The following is a 17,462-nucleotide window of genomic DNA, read 5'->3' on the forward strand; positions in this document are numbered from 1 at the left end:
AGGGGGAGAAGTGGCTGTCCCCAAGTTAGCCGTCAGAGAGTGAACTAGATAACAATAGCTGTCATTTCCAAGGGTTATTTTTAACTTTATCGTCATTTTGCAATTCAGATGAGGAGGATTCAGAGATTAAAGGCCTTGGTCAGGAAGGGTCAGAGCAAGGCACACTCTGAAAGCTTGGCGTTGGAGATGCCGTCCTTGACTCGCCCGAATGCACCGCGGGCAGTAATGTGGCCAGATCCGAATGCGCCACCAATAACTCTCCCCTCACCCCCGCCCAGCCTGTTCTTTCGAATCCGGAGCCTCATAAGGACCTGAGACAGGTCCTCGCGCCGGGCCAAGGACTCCAGACGAAGAGCGTCGCCCCTTCCGCGCTTCCAGTAATAATCGCGAGCCACGGCGTAAAACTAAGCACGCGGCCAGGACTAGGGTGCCGCCGCGCCGAGTGAAGAGGCCGAACAGCCGGCCACGTGACCGACCCCCCCTCCCGGAGTCAGCGCGCCAGCAGCTTCGCCGACGCTCCGCCGCAGCGCGCGAGGTGGACACCGAAGCCACGCCCCCTCGCCGCTCCTTTCCTCCTCGATCCCCTCCCTCCTCCCTCCAGCCTCCGCCACCGCCGCGCGCTACTAGCGCGCTGACGTTCAGGGTATGGTGAAGAAGGGGAAGGCAAGGGGAGGGGGGAAAAAAGGCTAATCTCGTACGCCGCGTTCTTTTCCCTCCCTTCTCCCGCCTCTTCCCGAGGTCTTGTGTCTCCACCGCGCAGGGCCCCGCCCCTCTTCTTGGGTGTCACAGCCAATGGGGCAGCGGCGCGAGCCACCCGGACTGGGGGCGGGGCCTGCGCGTGGGGCCTGGCGCGCCTGCGCCCTGTCGCCCGCCCCTCGCCGCCAGGAGGAGGAGGAGGAGGAGGAGGAGGAGGAGGAGGAGGGAGGTGGAGGAGGTGGAGGAGGTAGTGGAGGTAGTGGTGGTGCTGATAGTGGTGGTGGAGGCAGCGGCTCTGGGAAGAGAGGGAGAGAGCGCGAGTGAAGGAGCGCCGTCTACGCGTCTCTCGGAGCAGGAGCAGGAGCCTCAGCCCGAAGAAGACACTGCCGCCGCCCCTCCCCTTCCCCGCCTTAGGGTCCCCCCCCTTCCCCTCCCCATCAGGCCGCGCGGAGAGAGCGCCCGAAGCCCCAGGAGGAGGCGGCCGAGGCCCCCCGAGCCCCGAGCGCGCGGACCGAGCGAAGCCGCCCGCCCCGTGTGGTGTGTGAGGTGAAAGGCAGCCGCCCGCCCGCCCCCCCTCTCCCTTCTCTCCTCCCTGGAGCCGGTGAGCGCGGAGAGAGCACCACCATGTCGGCGCCGGCGGCCAAAGTCAGTAAAAAGGATCTCAACTCCAACCACGACGGAGCCGATGAGACCTCAGGTGAGGGGAAGCGGGGGCCGCCGCCATTTTACCCCCCCTCCCTCCCTCTCTCCTCATTCCTCTTCCTCGGGACGCGCGGGGGGCCTGGGGCGCGCGGCGGCGGGCGCTGGGCGCGCGGGGGGCGCTGGGCGGAGGGGGGAGCGGGCGGGCGGAGGAGGGGGGCGCGCGGCGGAGGCCGACGGCGCGAGGTAGCGCGCGCAGGGAACGGGAAGGGGGGGAGGCCAGGGCCGGCGCGCGGGCCGAAAGGCCCGTCCTCGCGGTGCTGGCGGAGGAGGGGAGGCCATGTTAGCGCTCTTTTCTTCCCATTCTAACACGCTTATTTTTTGGTGGTGTGTGTACATGCGTGGTGGGCCCCCGTGCATTGTGTTCCTAGGTGGCTCCACAGCCGCCGCGGACGGGGCTCGCCAAGACGGGGGCGCTGCGGCCTGCATCGCGCTGCTCTGGCGGCGGAGGGAGACCCCCTCCACCCCTACTCCTCCCCCTTCCCTCCTCCCTCCTCCTCTTCCCCCCTCCCTCCTCACCCCCCCTCCCCCTCCCCGAGAAGCGGCTCTTTATTGTGTTCCGCCATGATGCTTCTCTCTCCCATCAGCCGCCGCCGCCACATGGTGCGGCTGCCTCCGGACACAGCCCCAGGCTCCGGGCGGCCGGGCTGTTCTCTCCCTGGGCCGCAGCACGGGCCGGGCTCGGTGTCCTCCCCCTTCCCCCTTCCCCTCCCCCACCGCCGCGTCCCCCGAGGGCGCTGGGCGGGGTGGGGTGGGGGAGAGGTTGGTGGAGAGTGGAAACCACGCGGCCGGTTTAGGCAGTGGGCACTGGCCGTGTTGTTGGGGTTCGGGCCTCGCTGGGGGATGCCCCGGCCGGCGCCACCCGTGGCTGCCGGGAAGAGCCCCCCACGTGGGATCTTGATTCCACAAGCAGCTTCCCTCGCATGATCATGGTTGAGGAGCTGGGGGTGTCTTTATTTATACCCTTTTAAAAGGTATTGGAATAAAATACCCCACAAAACCCAAGACTTAAGAGAGGTTTGGGGGCTTCCTCCAGCTTGGCTCTCAGATTATGGGGGAGGGGGGTTGTCCCTGAGCTCCGGATGGTTCCCGGAAACGCTTATCCACCTTCTCCTCATGTTTGATTGTTAACTTGTCCGTTTTTCTCCTTATTAAGAACTTGTTAATAAACCTAAGTTGCTCATTGTCTACCTCTTCTGCCTTTCATCACCCTTAAGAAAGTTTTCTTGCTTAACACGTGCTTCACATACTTGTGCCTCGAATTCACGCCGAAAGCTTAGGACAAGTAGCCCGCCAGAAATTTGGGTTGGGGGGGGGTGGGGATAGAGCTTAGAATCTGATCCAGCAGGAATTTGAATTTGACCATATAAGAAGGTGGTAAACTTGAGGAACGATTAAAATGATAGGTAGTATGCAATTGTTGCCTTTAAAAAACTGTTTCCGCTGTCTTAGTTTCTTATGGATTGCCAAATGTTCATACCATTTGAGAAAACTCAAGCATCCCCACTGTTTTAAAGTGCTAGCGTTGTTTATTGTTTGTTGGTCGTTGGGGGCTCCTGGTGAGCAGCTGCTATTCTATTTTGGAAGTTGTGATATTTTAAAGCATTATAAGGATTCGTCTGGTGTCCGTACATAGTTTCGTTTAAAGTTATCCCATGGAAGAACTGTGTTTTTTTAACGCTTGCTTCAGTAGGACAAGTTTGTTTTGCAGCATGGTTTTTAAAAATTAAGTAGCTCGATCAAATATATTGAAAATATTATTCAAATTAGTTTTTGAATAACTTTATAATTAGGTGGGTTGGTTACTTGAAAGAATAAAATTTAACAGATTTTTGAACTTGAGAATTGAAGTACTATGTCCCAAAAGGAAATAAGCTTTTTTCCCCTCCCCAATGTATATTATCTTAACTTCTTTTTTTGCAGAAAAAGAGCAGCAGGAAGCAATTGAACATATTGATGAAGTACAAAATGAAATAGACAGGTAAACTAAAGGTTTTTGTTTTGTTTTTTTAGCCTGAGTTGCTTTAGAGTAAAGCATCTGGTGCATTAGGTGCTTAAATACTTATTAATTAAAAAGTAACTTTGGAATATGCATGGTGACTAGTGAATAACTTAAGTAGCCACTTTATGGTATTAGTCTGCCTTGGTTGGAAATCTAAGGTTCAGTATTTCCCAAAAACATTTGGGTAATCACCAAACTATTTGATAAAAGATTGACCTTGTAGGAGTTGGATTTGACTTTGAAGGCTACTAATTGTCTGACTTAGCTTGTGAACTTCTGATGAATTTGAATTATGAAATCAGTATGACTGGTATGCCATAATTTTGCAGCTAACTGGTCTTGCCTTAAATTCCTATTGGTTTGAGGAAATCAGAATTGAAAGTTCTCTTAATACATGTGATACATTTAGAACAGAATTCTTTAACAATCTCGATTTGTTGTTCATCTACTTATTTACTAGATCTTAGTAAATAATGAGGCTTAGTTGTTTTTTTTTCTAATTTCATGTTCAGTTATTGGTTAGGCCTTTAGTTTTATGAATTGTGTGATGATGAAGGAAATTAACTTAGCAATTCCCAAACTAGTTTTGAATTTTTCCACTAATAGACACTTTTGTGCCAGGTGTTAGTATTAAAACCCCAAGCTACAGCTTCATATGTACCTGTCAGGTCCTAGTCTTAAAACTGTAGTAAACATTTTTTTCTTTTGCTTCAGACTGAATGAGCAAGCCAGTGAGGAAATTTTGAAAGTAGAACAGAAATACAACAAACTCCGCCAACCCTTCTTCCAGAAGAGGTCAGAATTGATCGCCAAAATACCAAACTTCTGGGTAACAACATTTGTTAACCACCCGCAAGGTATGTTTCCTGTCTTTGAGACAGGTAAAGGAGGGAAGGGCAAAAAAAATTTAAAGGTAGTAGAATTTTTGCATTTTTGAAGAGTTCAGCCATGTAAGAGAAGAGGAAACTGAGGCCTAGGGTTAAATTAACATATGTATTTATCACCTACAACAGTAGAACTTCTCAGCCTTTTGGAAATAGAAATCAGTGGCACACTTATTTTGAGTATGCCCCTAATTAGTGACAAATGCAGTACATATGGACAGTTTCCCTTTGTTTGCTGGTGGGTTTTGAATTTTTATGAGTCTAAGAAATGGCTTGTACCAAACTAAGTCTTCTTTTTTTTATATGAAAGTTGTAGCATATTGACTGTAAAAAAAAAAAAAAAAAGGCAAGAGGCTAAATTGACCTGTGATTTTTATTTATTTATTTGCTATTCTTATCTAGTATCTGCACTGCTTGGGGAGGAAGATGAAGAGGCACTGCATTACTTGACCAGAGTTGAAGTGACAGAGTTTGAAGATATTAAATCAGGTTACAGAATAGATTTTGTAAGTAATCCCTTATCAGAATCTTTCTTTTTATTGCGGGAGTTCTTTATATGTGGGGTAATTACACTTATAGCCGTGTTCATTTAACAGTGTTTTTATCTTTTCATATAGTATTTTGATGAAAATCCTTACTTCGAAAATAAAGTTCTCTCCAAAGAGTTTCATCTTAATGAAAGTGGAGATCCCTCTTCAAAATCAACTGAAATCAAATGGAAATCTGGGAAGGTATGTACAGGATTTTTGGATTCAACAACTTGAGAGACATTACATTATTTGTAAGAGGGGGTGGGGCATAAGTCTTATTATATCCTTGATGAGATCTGATCTGACACACTGAAGATAAGGTACTTTTTTCCTTTTTAAAATAGGCTTAAATCAGATCAAGAAAATAGTAAATTGAAATTTTTTTACTTTTAAGATAGTTTTTGTTTCTTAGGACACATAAAACTTAAACTTGAGGAAAAGAAATGCTTCCTACAAATCTAAACTCTTCGCACTTGCCTTAGTACTGATAATAAAGTCTTAAGAAAGATTAGGTGGTTTTTAAATAAGGGATTTTATCTAATATTTAGGGATTGTCGTGAATATTTGCAGGGTAATGGTGCTTTTATATCTGAACTTTTAAATCTCTCTGTCTCTTCTTAGGACTTGACGAAACGTTCAAGTCAGACACAGAATAAAGCCAGCCGGAAGAGGCAGCATGAAGAACCAGAAAGTTTTTTCACTTGGTTCACTGACCATTCTGATGCAGGTGCAGATGAATTAGGAGAGGTCATCAAAGATGATATCTGGCCAAATCCCTTACAGTACTACTTGGTATGTTTTAGAGTTTGTGGTTTTCTTTCACAATGTACTTGTATGTCTGATTAGAGTGAGTTCTTAACAAGATACCTGTATTCCCAAGGTCCCTGATATGGATGATGAAGAAGGGGAAGGAGAAGAAGATGATGATGACGATGAAGAAGAAGAGGGTTTGGAGGACATTGATGAAGAAGGTGATGAAGGTGAAGAAGATGAAGATGAAGATGATGATGAGGGAGAAGAAGGAGAGGTAAGAATGTACTGCACAAAAAAGATATTTGGCACTTCTAAAACATGTAGTAGTCAGTTAATTTGCAAGTGAATGCTTGAAAAGTAAGCATATGTCCTTGACTTTATTTCTTTTTAATGTTTACTCATTTCTACCTTTTTTATGTATCAAAGTTTTTCTCTTAACTAGATGAACAGTATTATTAAGAGGATAGTATAGCCCCTCCTCTTAAAGAAAATCTCATCAGAATTGAAGACTGAATATAGCAAAATCCATGTATAACCAAAATAAGATACAATCATGGAGGTTGATGTATTGGCATATTTGTTGAATTTTGATCTATAATTTGTGTTTACTTGTTTTCCTGTGGTATATGTTGGCAGTGATAATTTAAATTTAAATAATTGCTTAAAATTATGATGTCATTAGAAGTCTGAGGAGATTTAGCATGATATGATAATCAAGAGCTAGCTCAATTGTTATTTGTTGAAAGGCTACTTGAGCATTTGTCTGTTACCCGCCATCCCTTGTTTTAAGACTCAGAACCCAGATTGGGCAAAGATTGCCGGAAATGTGGTAGCTTTTCAGCAGGAATTAACCAACATCCCCCCTTTTTTTTCTCCCAACAGGAGGATGAAGGAGAAGATGACTAATAGAACACTGATGGATTCCAAACCTTCTTTTACCTTTTTAATTTTCTTCAGTCCCTGGGAGCAAGTTGCAGCCTTTTTATTTTTATTTTTTTTCTCTTGTGCGCATTCGCCTTGTTCTCTTGAGGTCTCTTTCTCTCCTCTTTACACCATGGTTCACAACTTTTTTGGGGTGGGTGGGGGAAATACCTTGAGCAGAATACAGTGGGAAAAGAATCTCCACCAGTTTCTGTTCCAAGTTCATATTTTTATCCCTTCCTATCTCAAAACAAACTGTTTATGGAATCAACACACACTGTGTTCTGTGGGAAAAAAGAAACCTTCTGCTCCCTTCACACTGCTGGAAGCTGAAGGGTGCTAGGCCCCTGTGTAGTAGTGCATAGAATTCTAGCTTTTTTCCTTCTTTCTCTGTATATTGGGCTCAGAGATTACACTGTGTCTCTATGTGAATATGGACAGTTAGCATTTACCAACATGTACCTGTCTACTTTCTCTTGTTTAAAAAAATGAAAAAACAAAAAAAAAACCATGGGTTATAGCAGGTCAGCAAGGGTGGGTTTGAGATGTTTGGGTGGGTTAAGTGGGCATTTTGACAACATGGCTTCTTCTCCTTTGGCATGTTTAATTGTGATGTTTAACAGACATCCTTGCAGTTTAAGATGACAGTTTTAAAATAAAATTCTCTCCTAATGATGACTTTGAGCCCTGCCACTCAATGGAGAATCAGCAGAACCTGTAGGATCTTATTTGGAATTGACATTCTCTATTGTAATTTTGTTCTTGTTTATTTTTAAATTTTCTTTTTTGTTTCACTGGAAAGGAAGATGCTCAGTTTTAAACGTTAAAATGTACAAGTTGCTTTGTTACAATAAAACTAAATGTGTACACAAAGGATTTGATGGTCTTCTCTCAGAATAGACTATTGCAGACCTCCTCCCCTTCCAAGTCTGACGTAATTATTGTTGAACTTTCAGTGTCACCAAATATGGCACATTTGTTTGATCACTATTACGATGTGCACTTTGCAAAATTACCTCAGGGCTGTATGGACTGATCTAGAATTGAGTCAAAGAGTCAGTGTGCCATTGTCCACAGCTGTTAAAATACCTTAATGTAATGTGGCTGGAATTCATCCATGAATTTATGCTATCAAGTATAAAGTAGGTCTGGCAATCAGCATTTATTAGTGTGTTGTGCACACTTACTTTTAAAGAGAAAATCCAGCTGCTTCATAGATAGTGATAATTCTAATAAATACATGGAGTTGATGAACAGCAAAAACATTGCTGTTAGTGCCTCCAGTCAGACGTAACTGGTGCTATAGTGTCCAATTTACAAGTAGAACTGGTGTTGATATATATTTGTTGATTTTATAAAGTGTGTCCGAGGAGGAATAAACCATCAATTAAAAGTGGGTGCCTCGGGGTAAGGAACTCAGGTTAGGAGTACTTCATTTTGTTTTCTCTAAATACCACCTCTTAAGCAAAAAACAATCTAAATGAAACTTATTTGTTCAACCTGGTGAGATACAGACTATGCTTTGCTAAATGCCATGGTGCGTATAAACATTTTTCGAAAGTTGCTACCTAATGTGTAGGCTTCTAATGCTGTAAAGTTTAGTAGCTAAAGTTTTCTGCCACATATATTTTTAAAGATGTGAGTTCAAGGCTGGCCTGTTGAAATGCAAAAGCTTTTTGATGTATGAAACTATAGAGAACTATTCCATCAAGAGGCAACGTGTAACAACCTGTTTAGATGGATAGAATGTAATTTTTCTGCACAGGTCTTTGTGTTTAGTAATACATCACTGTATACGGTCAGGAATCTTGCTCCAATAAAGGAACATAAAGATTCTTTGGACTGGGGTCCTCGTTTTATAAGCAGAGATTTTTGTTTGTGAACTTTAATAGTGATTTGCTAATTTATGTCCTCTTACTGGGTGGCTGCTGTAATTTGTGGGTTTGGGGTAGGGGACTAATGTTAGTAAATGACCTTGGGCAAGTAATTGTCATTTGATTAGGTGGTTTTTAAGGTCTCTACTTCATGCCGCTTGTTTTAAAGAGTAAGAAAGATTTGTGCTGCTACTTAGGTTTGTAAACAAATATGCTCATATGATTGCTGGGCAAGAAATGTATTAAAAGCCATAAAGGGTGGTAGTGGGAAGGGGTTAAAATACTTGATGACCTTGGATGAATTTTACGAGTGAAACTCCTGTTTTGAAACTGATTTTTTTTTTGTATGTAATTATTTTGGAGTAATTTCATCACTATAATAGGTTGTATTCAGGTTTCTCAAAGAACTGTTTGGGATATATTGGGTCTGAACTTTAATGTTTCCTCAGCAAAATTTAGAAATGAATTTAATGGGTTAAAATTAAGGAATTGCTGTCCTTGCAAGATAGCTTTAATTGCCTAAGTGTTTAGTTTTTCAGAGGAATAAAATTGTAAATAAATAATCCACTTTAAAATTGTCAAATTAGTGCCCTGACTTCTTGGGCTATCCATGTTTGTTACTTAAACATATCATTTCACAGAAACCACTTAGTTTAGGTTGGTGAACAATTCATGAGTTGTTCCTGAGTTTTGAAATTATGAGAAAAGCAACCTCTGAATCAGAGGTGGATATTGATTCTTTTGGCACATTAGTACACATGAAGAGGATTTAGAATTATTCTGTTAGGCTCTATTTTGTAGAACTAGTTACAATAAATGAAAGGGGCAGAGATGCAGATTTGTAAAACTGGCTTTTGATTTAGGTGGTCAATCACCTTTAACCAGGATGAGTGACCACTTGTCTAATATGTAGTGTTGGATGTGGGTTGAATTAGATATTTTAGCATGGTAGTCATCAAATTGTGGAGAAATTTTTTGTGAAGATCGCATTATACTTTAAATTTTGTGAGGGCCCTTCCCCCAAAGAACTTTTGTTTATGTGAGTTATAACTATGACTGTTAGAAATTACAACGTATGGTATTACAAAAATGTTTTTCACCTTATTGACCCCCTGAAAGGACCTGGGGAACTACCATTCCACTGCTTTTGAGAAGCCTGGTATAGAGCAAACTTGCATAGCTAAAGAATATTTTATGAACAATAACAGTACACTAAACAGAATAATTTGACAGCATGTTTACTGTGTAATGCCGCCCCCTAGAAAATAGTGTAGAATTGATTTTTCTCAGTATTGCTTGTCGAGATTAGGGACAGCAAGTGTCATAATGAAATGTGATTGAAAACCATAATTCATCTCAACTGTGTCCTCAATGCATTCTATGACTTGTCCTGTACTGCAGCTATTGTGCATTTTATAATGTTCAGGGAGAAGCAAAACTGAAGATTGCGATAGATGTTTTCAAAAAGTCTTATTGGTCTGGAGACTGGTTTAAGAGTAATAGCATGGTGCAGTGGCAGAAGTATAGGATTAGACATCCCAAACTTGGTTGAGATCTCACCCCTGTCCTGCCCTGCCCTGCATATTTAATTTTAGCCTCTGTGGACTTCAGTGTCCTTATTAAGGAGGTTGAACCAAATTACCCCTCCAGCTTTAAAATCTCACGATTTGTTCATGTGTAGATTTAACTGGAATGTTCTAAGCTCTCAAAAGTTCTCACTTTTGAAGGGACAAGATTCTTAACGGAAGTGAAGAGGAAGAGAAAAATGGTGACAATGATATAAAAATAACACTTGTTTACTGTAGAATAACTAAAGAGAATAAATACCATTAGATGACTAGAAGAGCTACTTTGGCTTTTCTGAGGACCTAGGAGAAAACAGGTAATCAGTTCTTTGAGAGCTTCCACAGATTGGTGTCTTTAGCTTGAGATCAATTTAATAAACAGATTTTATACAAATTGGGGAGCCTATTAAAGTTGGTACCTGAGGCATTTGGTGTGATTGTTTGAGGGAGTGATCCATCACAGCTACAGTGGAACGTCAGTTTATTTCATAGAAACCTTTATCCCCCAAATGATTGTCTGGGTTATTATCACCTTATTTGAACTGCTAGGTGACACAGTAGATAAATGTGTTGGCTCAGGAGTCAGGAAGACTTGTTTTCTGAGTTCAAATCTAGCCTCAGATACTAGTGTGATCCTGGGCAAGTGATCTAACCTTGTTTATCTCAGTTTCCTCATTTGTAAAATGAACTGGAGAAGGAAATGGCAAACCATTCCAGTATCTGCCAAGAAAATCCCAAAATGAATTGGACATGACTGAAAAACGGCTAAACAAAGCCTTGTTTTGTGAAATTGGACTCAAGGTCTTGTGCGTCTGAGAGCATTAAAGATAAAAAGTATAAAGTCTACTATGGTGATTACTTTGAAGAAGCCAGTGCTAATTCAGGTGTAATAAATCTGAGTTTGTCTAAAAAGAGACATAGTTGTTGCTCCAAATGAATTTTGAATTTTTTTTTATTAGTGTTGGAACTAACGAGAGTACTTGTGGAAGGGTTAAAGGGAAAGGATTGTGGTTAAAACAGGAATTGGGGAGGCGTTTTGAGATGTAGGGTATTTGTAAATCTGATACATGACATCACTCACATGTCAAGTCTAGATTTGGAGGAGTTGATTCTATGAACTGCTAAGATAAAATGGTAAAGAAAAGGGTTAACCTTGTAGAGGTTGCATCTTATATAACTTTAAGATGGTTTGACCTATTTGGAATGGGAGGGAAATTGGTTTTCCCCTTTAGGATGGTGATTAAAATATTTAGAAAGTGATCAGAGAGGTCTGTTTTTTCCTAAGCAGCATCAGTAAGAAGATCAACTCTCTCACTTCCCAAAGTCCAGCTAGCTACTTTGTTTTAGGAGAAGCCTTTCTTAGAGATCAATGACCTGATCAGTCCGAGGATTCAGCAGGGTCACAGCATTAGTATTTCAGTAACTTTGCTCTTTTAACAGAGCAGAGCAGGAAAGGGACAGAGCAGAATTAGAGATGAAAAAGGGTTAGTTATCTTCCAGATCTCAAAAGGGTTTGTACTGGGGTCCTGATAAACTGATCACAGTGTTGCTGGGAAATACTCTCCTTTGCTCTTATCCTAAACATAATCCAGTCATGGCTGTATTGAACAGATGATTAGGGGCATTAACAGCTCAGACACCCAGCAGCGGCTAGAATCCCCTAAGTATAACCTCTTTTGGCTCCCCAAGAGTGCTAAGGCAAATTAAATGCATGTTTTAAAATGTCAGCAACAGGTACTAGTTAACCAGTTCACTTCACCAATCAATGACTTCAGAGAGAAACCGTCAGCATGACATTCATTTATACTCATCTGCATGCATGAATCACTGTTTTCCAGAGTTTGGGAAAAATAGAAATAATTCAAGTGTAGAGGACTTACTAATTCTTTTTAATACTAATACTAATACTAACTCTTTTCCTTATGTCCATGCTGCCTTGCTGATTTCTCATGTGATTATGTCATCTGGATTAGGGAGCCTAGAGTATCCTGTGTATTGCCTATTTCTAATTTCACTTTTGCTTTCAAATCTCAGGCAGTGATACCAAATAAAAGCCAGTTCATTTTCATGGAGAAAAGGCATTGAAAATCTTACCAAAAATTGCAGACATCCTTGATCACTGACAGACTTTCATGTGCTGTCCTTTGTACTAAGTAATTTAAGATAAGATTCTTACTTTTTGAAGTACCTATAATTTAATAGGCTAATAACATGGACAGAGCATGAATTAACAAAATGCATAAATAGTTGCCTTAAAAAGGGCTGGTGACTAGACAAGCCAGAGTAGCATGTAGGTGATGAAATATCCATAGAAAAGAGTGCAACTAGTATGGCCCCTACTAAACTGCTTTCTTAAACCTGCTAATTATCCCAATTTCCCATTGCAATTTCCTTAGATTTTGGCAATTTTCCAAAGGGTTACAATGTTGCTTAGGTCTGAAAGAAATGACTGTGGAACAAAGGCTGGACAGTGTCCCGTGTTGATAGTGTAACTTTAATTCAGGTAGGTGATGGAGATTGTAGTGACAGAATTGAGTAGCATGGTTTACGGATGGCCACATGAATGTCTTCACTGTTTGGGGATGCAGTGGGGCTAATGAGAATGTCTAGCACTGTAATAGTCCCTAAAAGCACATTAAAAGATTAATTAAAAGGCCCCTGCCCTCAAGGAACTTAGAATTATCCTTTGTAGTACATAGCTTTATATCTAATTTCATAGATTCATCACAAAACTTCCCCTAGGAAGTAGATAAATAAGGACACTGGGTGTTTATATTTTAATTGGCAGTTTATCTGTGCTTAGATCTAATCACCCTCTGGTGATTTATAGATTTCTTGAGGCCTGGGACTGCCTGTCTTGGTATTAACTCCAAAAACAAGTACAGAACATTGCATGGAGTAGGTATTTAATAAATGCTTATTAGATGAATGAAGACAACTTAAGATGTTAGGTTGAGAATGGCATATTTGGATGACCCATAACATAAGGAAGAGTGATGAATCTGAACCCATGGAGTCCCCCTTCCCTTCTGTCTTTGCAGAGGTGGGGGACTATGGGTATGGAACACTGTTAATACTGTGAGGCTGTTGTGTTGGTTTTGCCAAATATTTTCTCCCCTCCATTTTCTGTTATAGGGGATAGCTCTCAGGGTAGGGTAGGGATACATTTGGAAATGAAAATTACTATTTTAAATCAATAAAAATGTAAAGTAGATCAGAGCTAAAAATATATGTGCTATAGGCCCTAGATACAAAGATGGATATGGCAAGGATCTTTCACTATAAGAAATAAATGCAAGGAGGTTCAGGCAAAGTTCTATGAGAAATTTGTTAAGGGAGGTAACATTCTAAGTGTGAGGGTCTGTGAGTAAAGGAAGAGATTTGAAAGTTCAAGATAAAAATAAATTTAAAAAAATTTTAAAAGGTCAGGAGAATAGTCCAATTTGACCAGTAAGTAGAATACAAAGGGGACTAGTATGACAGTATAGAATAAGGCTGAGAGGTGTTACAACAGAATGTGTACTCCACTTGAAGTCAAAGGACTTGAGTTCAAATCTTATCTCTAAGAATGGTGAAGCCATCTATTCTGTATATACAGGTACATATGTAAACATCTTCCCCTTTAGAATGTAAGCAACTTAAGAGCAAGGACTATTTTTTTCTCATCCTGGGACATAGAGGGCACTTAATAAATACTGATTGATTGATTTGATCTCTGGGCCCCTTTTGTCATCCGTTAGGTAAAGAGACTGGAAGGGATTGCCAGCTGCATATCTATAATTTTATGGTCTTGAAGCCAAAGTGTGTTGGGACCGCATTGTGAAGAGGCCTTGGATTTATAATTTAATCATGATGGGGAAGCTTATGTTTTATTTGGGAAGCGTGGAAAGCCACTGGAGGTTTTTGAAGAGGAAAGTATTAGAGCAGTACATCACTCATTAAGTAAACAAACACTGATTAGCAGACAATTATGCTAGGCGTGGGGGTGGGGGTGAGAGGTTGATGTACAGCTTAGATAATAATAGTAGTTTACATATAGCATTTACTATGTACCAGGTATCTGACCCTCACAAAATCCCTGGGAGGTAGGTGCAATCATTATCCATTTTACAGATGAGGAAACTGAGGCACAAAGTGACTTGCCCAAGGCCTATAGTTTCTCTGCCCTTATGAGTATTAGTCTATATGGGGGATATGATAAATAATGTAATATGTGATATTATGTGATATATAAAAGGTACAAAATAAAGTGCACTATAAAGATTACTTCCAGGGATGGGTAACCTACAGACTCAAGGTCTTATGTGGCCCTTTTAGGTCCTTAAGTATGGTCCTTTGACTTCAGTCAAAGGATCTAAAGGGCCTTGAGGTTGCAGGTTTCCCCACCCATGATTACTGACTTAGACTTTAAAAAGATGACTCAAAGGGGGCATAAACTGGAGGCAAGATGACCAGTTTTCAAGGTTATTGTAGTGGAAGGTGATTAAAAGCTAGATTGGTTGCAGTGGCAGCGGACTGGAGGGAGGATGGCCAGAAGAAAGATGGTAAAAGTAGAATCTGTAGAATTTGACATTTGATTGGATGGGGGAGTCGAAAGAAAAGAAAGGTGTTGTTGCTGTTTTAATAAGTCTTTCAGGCTCTCAAGTGTTTAAGACAGAATTCTTGGTAACACTGAAGAAAGTAGAGAAAAGAGATGATGTGTAAAGTCCCTTTCAGTCCGATGACAGAGAGGAAGTGAGTTGCCCAAAGTTACGCTATATTCATTAGTCATAACAGCAGAAATGAAACCTGAGTCTGTCAAATGCAGTCTTTCTTCAATCACCTTCTCTTCTAGTGTTTTGTGCTTTTTTAGATGCTATGCTGATACAAGATCACCTGGGGTATTCTTTGTAAATCTGTTTTTTTAAATTTCATGCATTTAAAAGCATTATTCTGAAAAGGAGTCCTTGACACGCAAAAAAGGTTAAGAACCTTGCTTAAGGCACTTATAGTCCAGTTAGAGAGACAAGATACACATGTGAAGTAATTAGAATGCAATAGAAGACCACAGAGCTCCAGGAAGATTGACCTCTCTGAGGTTATCTAGATTTAATTCCTACAATCAACCACTCAAAGGCACCAAGATTGAGCTGGATGTAGGACTGAAGTCTGAGAGTCTGTAAATGGTTTTGATCTAGCTTTTCATTCCTTGGGAGTGGGAGGAAGAAAAATGACAGTAACTCAAACCTCCCTTGTGCTGATGCTGATCCATCAGCTAGGGTGTTGGGCTGGTAGGTAGGACTGTGAATGAAGTGCCTCAGTTGGAGTCAGGAAGACAAGTTCAAATATAGCCTCAGACATTTATTAGCTGTGTGACTCTGCACAAGTCACTTAAGTGCTACCTGCCTCAGTTTTCTCAACTGTAAAATGGAGATATTAATAATAGCACCTACCTCCCAGGGTTGTTGTGAAGATCAAATGAGATATTTATAAAGTGCTTAGAGTGGTTCCTGGCACACATAATAAGTGGTTTTTTTTCCTTCTGCTGGTAGGAATATTTGAATGGATGAAAAGGCATTTATCAAATGCTATTTACTATAAGCAAAGTATGGTTATAAATGTTGGGAATACAGAAGTAAGACAGTCACTGGTCTCAACGAGGAGTTCACATTCTAACAGGGGAGAAACCACTCATGAGGGATTACCTGCAGGATGGAAGGAAAAGACCAGTGGTCCTTAGGGTTATCAGCAAGGCAGTTGATAAAACATCTGTAGTATCATTCCACCAGCAAAAGTCATATATTTTTTTCTTATGTTGAACCATTTGACAGTGCCAAGAACTTTGATAAGAACTTTGTTATTTGAGTTTTAGGTGGAGTGGACAGTGAACGGTGAGCCTTTGCTAGGCTGCACATGGCTGTGGGGCCAGGTTGGAAGTAGGGTTAGTGTTATGGAGAGTGTTACTAAATCTATGGTTTCTAGGGTTAGGCTGTCTCTACATGGATTTGGGAAGAGGTAGTGGTCACATTTCTGTAGCGCTTTGTGGTTTCCATTAAGAATGTAAGCTCCATTGGGATGATTTCAGAAAAACCTGGAAAAACTCACATGAACTGATGCAAAATGAAGTGAGCAGAACGAGGAGAATATTGTAGGCAGTAACAGAAATAATGTACAATGAACAATGGTGAATGACAGCTATACTTAGCAATACAGCTATCTAAGACAATCCCAAAGGATTCATGATGAAAAATGCTATCCACCTCCAGAGAAAGTACTGATGGCCACTGAGTACAGACTGAAGCATACTATTTTTCTCTTTCTTTCCTTTTTTTAGTCTAGTTTTCTTCCACAAAATGACTAATATGGAAATGTTTTACATGACCGCACATGTCAGATTACTTACCAGCTCAGGGAGGAGGGAAAGGAAGGAGGGATGGATAGAATTTGGAACTCTCAAAAATTAAAAAAAAAACAAACAACACCTTAATTTTTAAAAAATGGATGAACAAAAAAAAAAAAAAAAGGAGGAGGAAGAAAGTTCCTTGAAGTCAGGGACCATCTTTCTTACTCCTTGTATTTTTATTCCCAGTACCTAGTATATTGCCTGTCACATCATAAACCCTTAATAAATCCTTGTTGATTTGACCTCTTGTTTCTCAGAGTACATTAATGCTTTAGCTAGGCTGACCTACCATCCCACCTGTTGCAGTTGCCCAGAGGTCAGTGTAAGTGGTAGAAAGGATGAATGAATTCCTTCTTGAATTCTAGGGGTTGATACCCTAGAAGATGACTCTGTGGGTCAGACTGGAAGCTAGGACTATGGTCTTGTCTAGAGGATGGAGAGTGGGCTCTTGGGGAGGGCCTACCCTTTGGTGATTGGTTAAAGATGAGGTAAACTTCCCCACCCCACCCCCACCTTCTGTTTTCTCCTGATTCTTCTCCCAGTCTGATTCTCCTAGGAAGTCTCCTTTACTGGATCACATCGCATCTCCTGCGCCATCCCCACCCTCATTCTTGCTTGGGCTCTTTGTAGATTCCATATTGCGGCCCTCTTCTCGTTGGCGATTGCTTCCTTTGGACCACCATTTTAAGACAGCCAAGCTTTGTATCACTTTCACCAGGGCTCTCTTTGGACTCTTCCTCCTGCTTGCTTGCTGAATTGCTTTCCTCCCCCACCCTCCCCATCTATGTAGTTTCCTTCCTCCTTAGAACATTAGCTTCTTGTGGGTAGGAATTGTTCTGTTCTCACGTATTTGTTTCCCTGGCATCTAGCACAGTACCTGGCCACGTAGTAAGTGCTCAATAAATACCTAACTGTGGTTGTCTCCCAAGGCTCTGCTCTGAGCCCTCTTCTCTCTCAAGTCTCTGATCTTAGGAGTTCAACTGTTATCTCTATGCAAATGACTTCCAAATCTGTATGTCCAGTGCTAATCTTTCTTGAACTCCAGCCCCATATTACAAACTTGCTTGCTGTCAGTTAGTCAACAAGCCACTAGGTGGCACAATTGATAGAACACCAGACCTGGAGTTAGAAAGATGAGTTCAAATCCATCTTTAGA

General features: G+C 41.6%; 1 protein-coding gene across 1 annotated transcript; it reads left to right on the top strand.

Moving 5' to 3' along the window:
• Window positions 1-501: 501 nt before the first annotated feature.
• On the top strand, window positions 502-8,321 carry SET (SET nuclear proto-oncogene). The gene is made up of 8 exons (XM_072632609.1): window positions 502-1,393; window positions 3,319-3,376; window positions 4,112-4,254; window positions 4,684-4,787; window positions 4,899-5,012; window positions 5,433-5,603; window positions 5,692-5,838; window positions 6,447-8,321. Exons 1-8 carry the CDS (start codon window positions 1,321-1,323, stop codon window positions 6,468-6,470), a joined length of 834 nt encoding a protein of 277 aa, XP_072488710.1. The 5' UTR covers window positions 502-1,320; the 3' UTR covers window positions 6,471-8,321.
• Window positions 8,322-17,462: the final 9,141 nt, after the last annotated feature.

The sequence above is a fragment of the Notamacropus eugenii genome, chromosome 1 (genome assembly GCF_028372415.1).
Source record: "Notamacropus eugenii isolate mMacEug1 chromosome 1, mMacEug1.pri_v2, whole genome shotgun sequence".
NCBI classification, from domain to species: domain Eukaryota; kingdom Metazoa; phylum Chordata; class Mammalia; order Diprotodontia; family Macropodidae; genus Notamacropus; species Notamacropus eugenii.

What these genes read in the sequence shown, in the direction of transcription:
- SET (XM_072632609.1), top strand. Translation starts at nt 1,321, where the DNA reads ATGTCGGCGCCGGCGGCCAAAGTCAGTAAAAAGGATCTCAACTCCAAC. An exon ending in CGGAGCCGATGAGACCTCAG is followed by an intron (nt 1,394 to 3,318) that starts GTGAGGGGAAGC and finishes CTTTTTTTGCAG; the next exon opens with AAAAAGAGCAGCAGGAAGCA. An exon ending in ATCCCTTACAGTACTACTTG is followed by an intron (nt 5,604 to 5,691) that starts GTATGTTTTAGA and finishes TGTATTCCCAAG; the next exon opens with GTCCCTGATATGGATGATGA.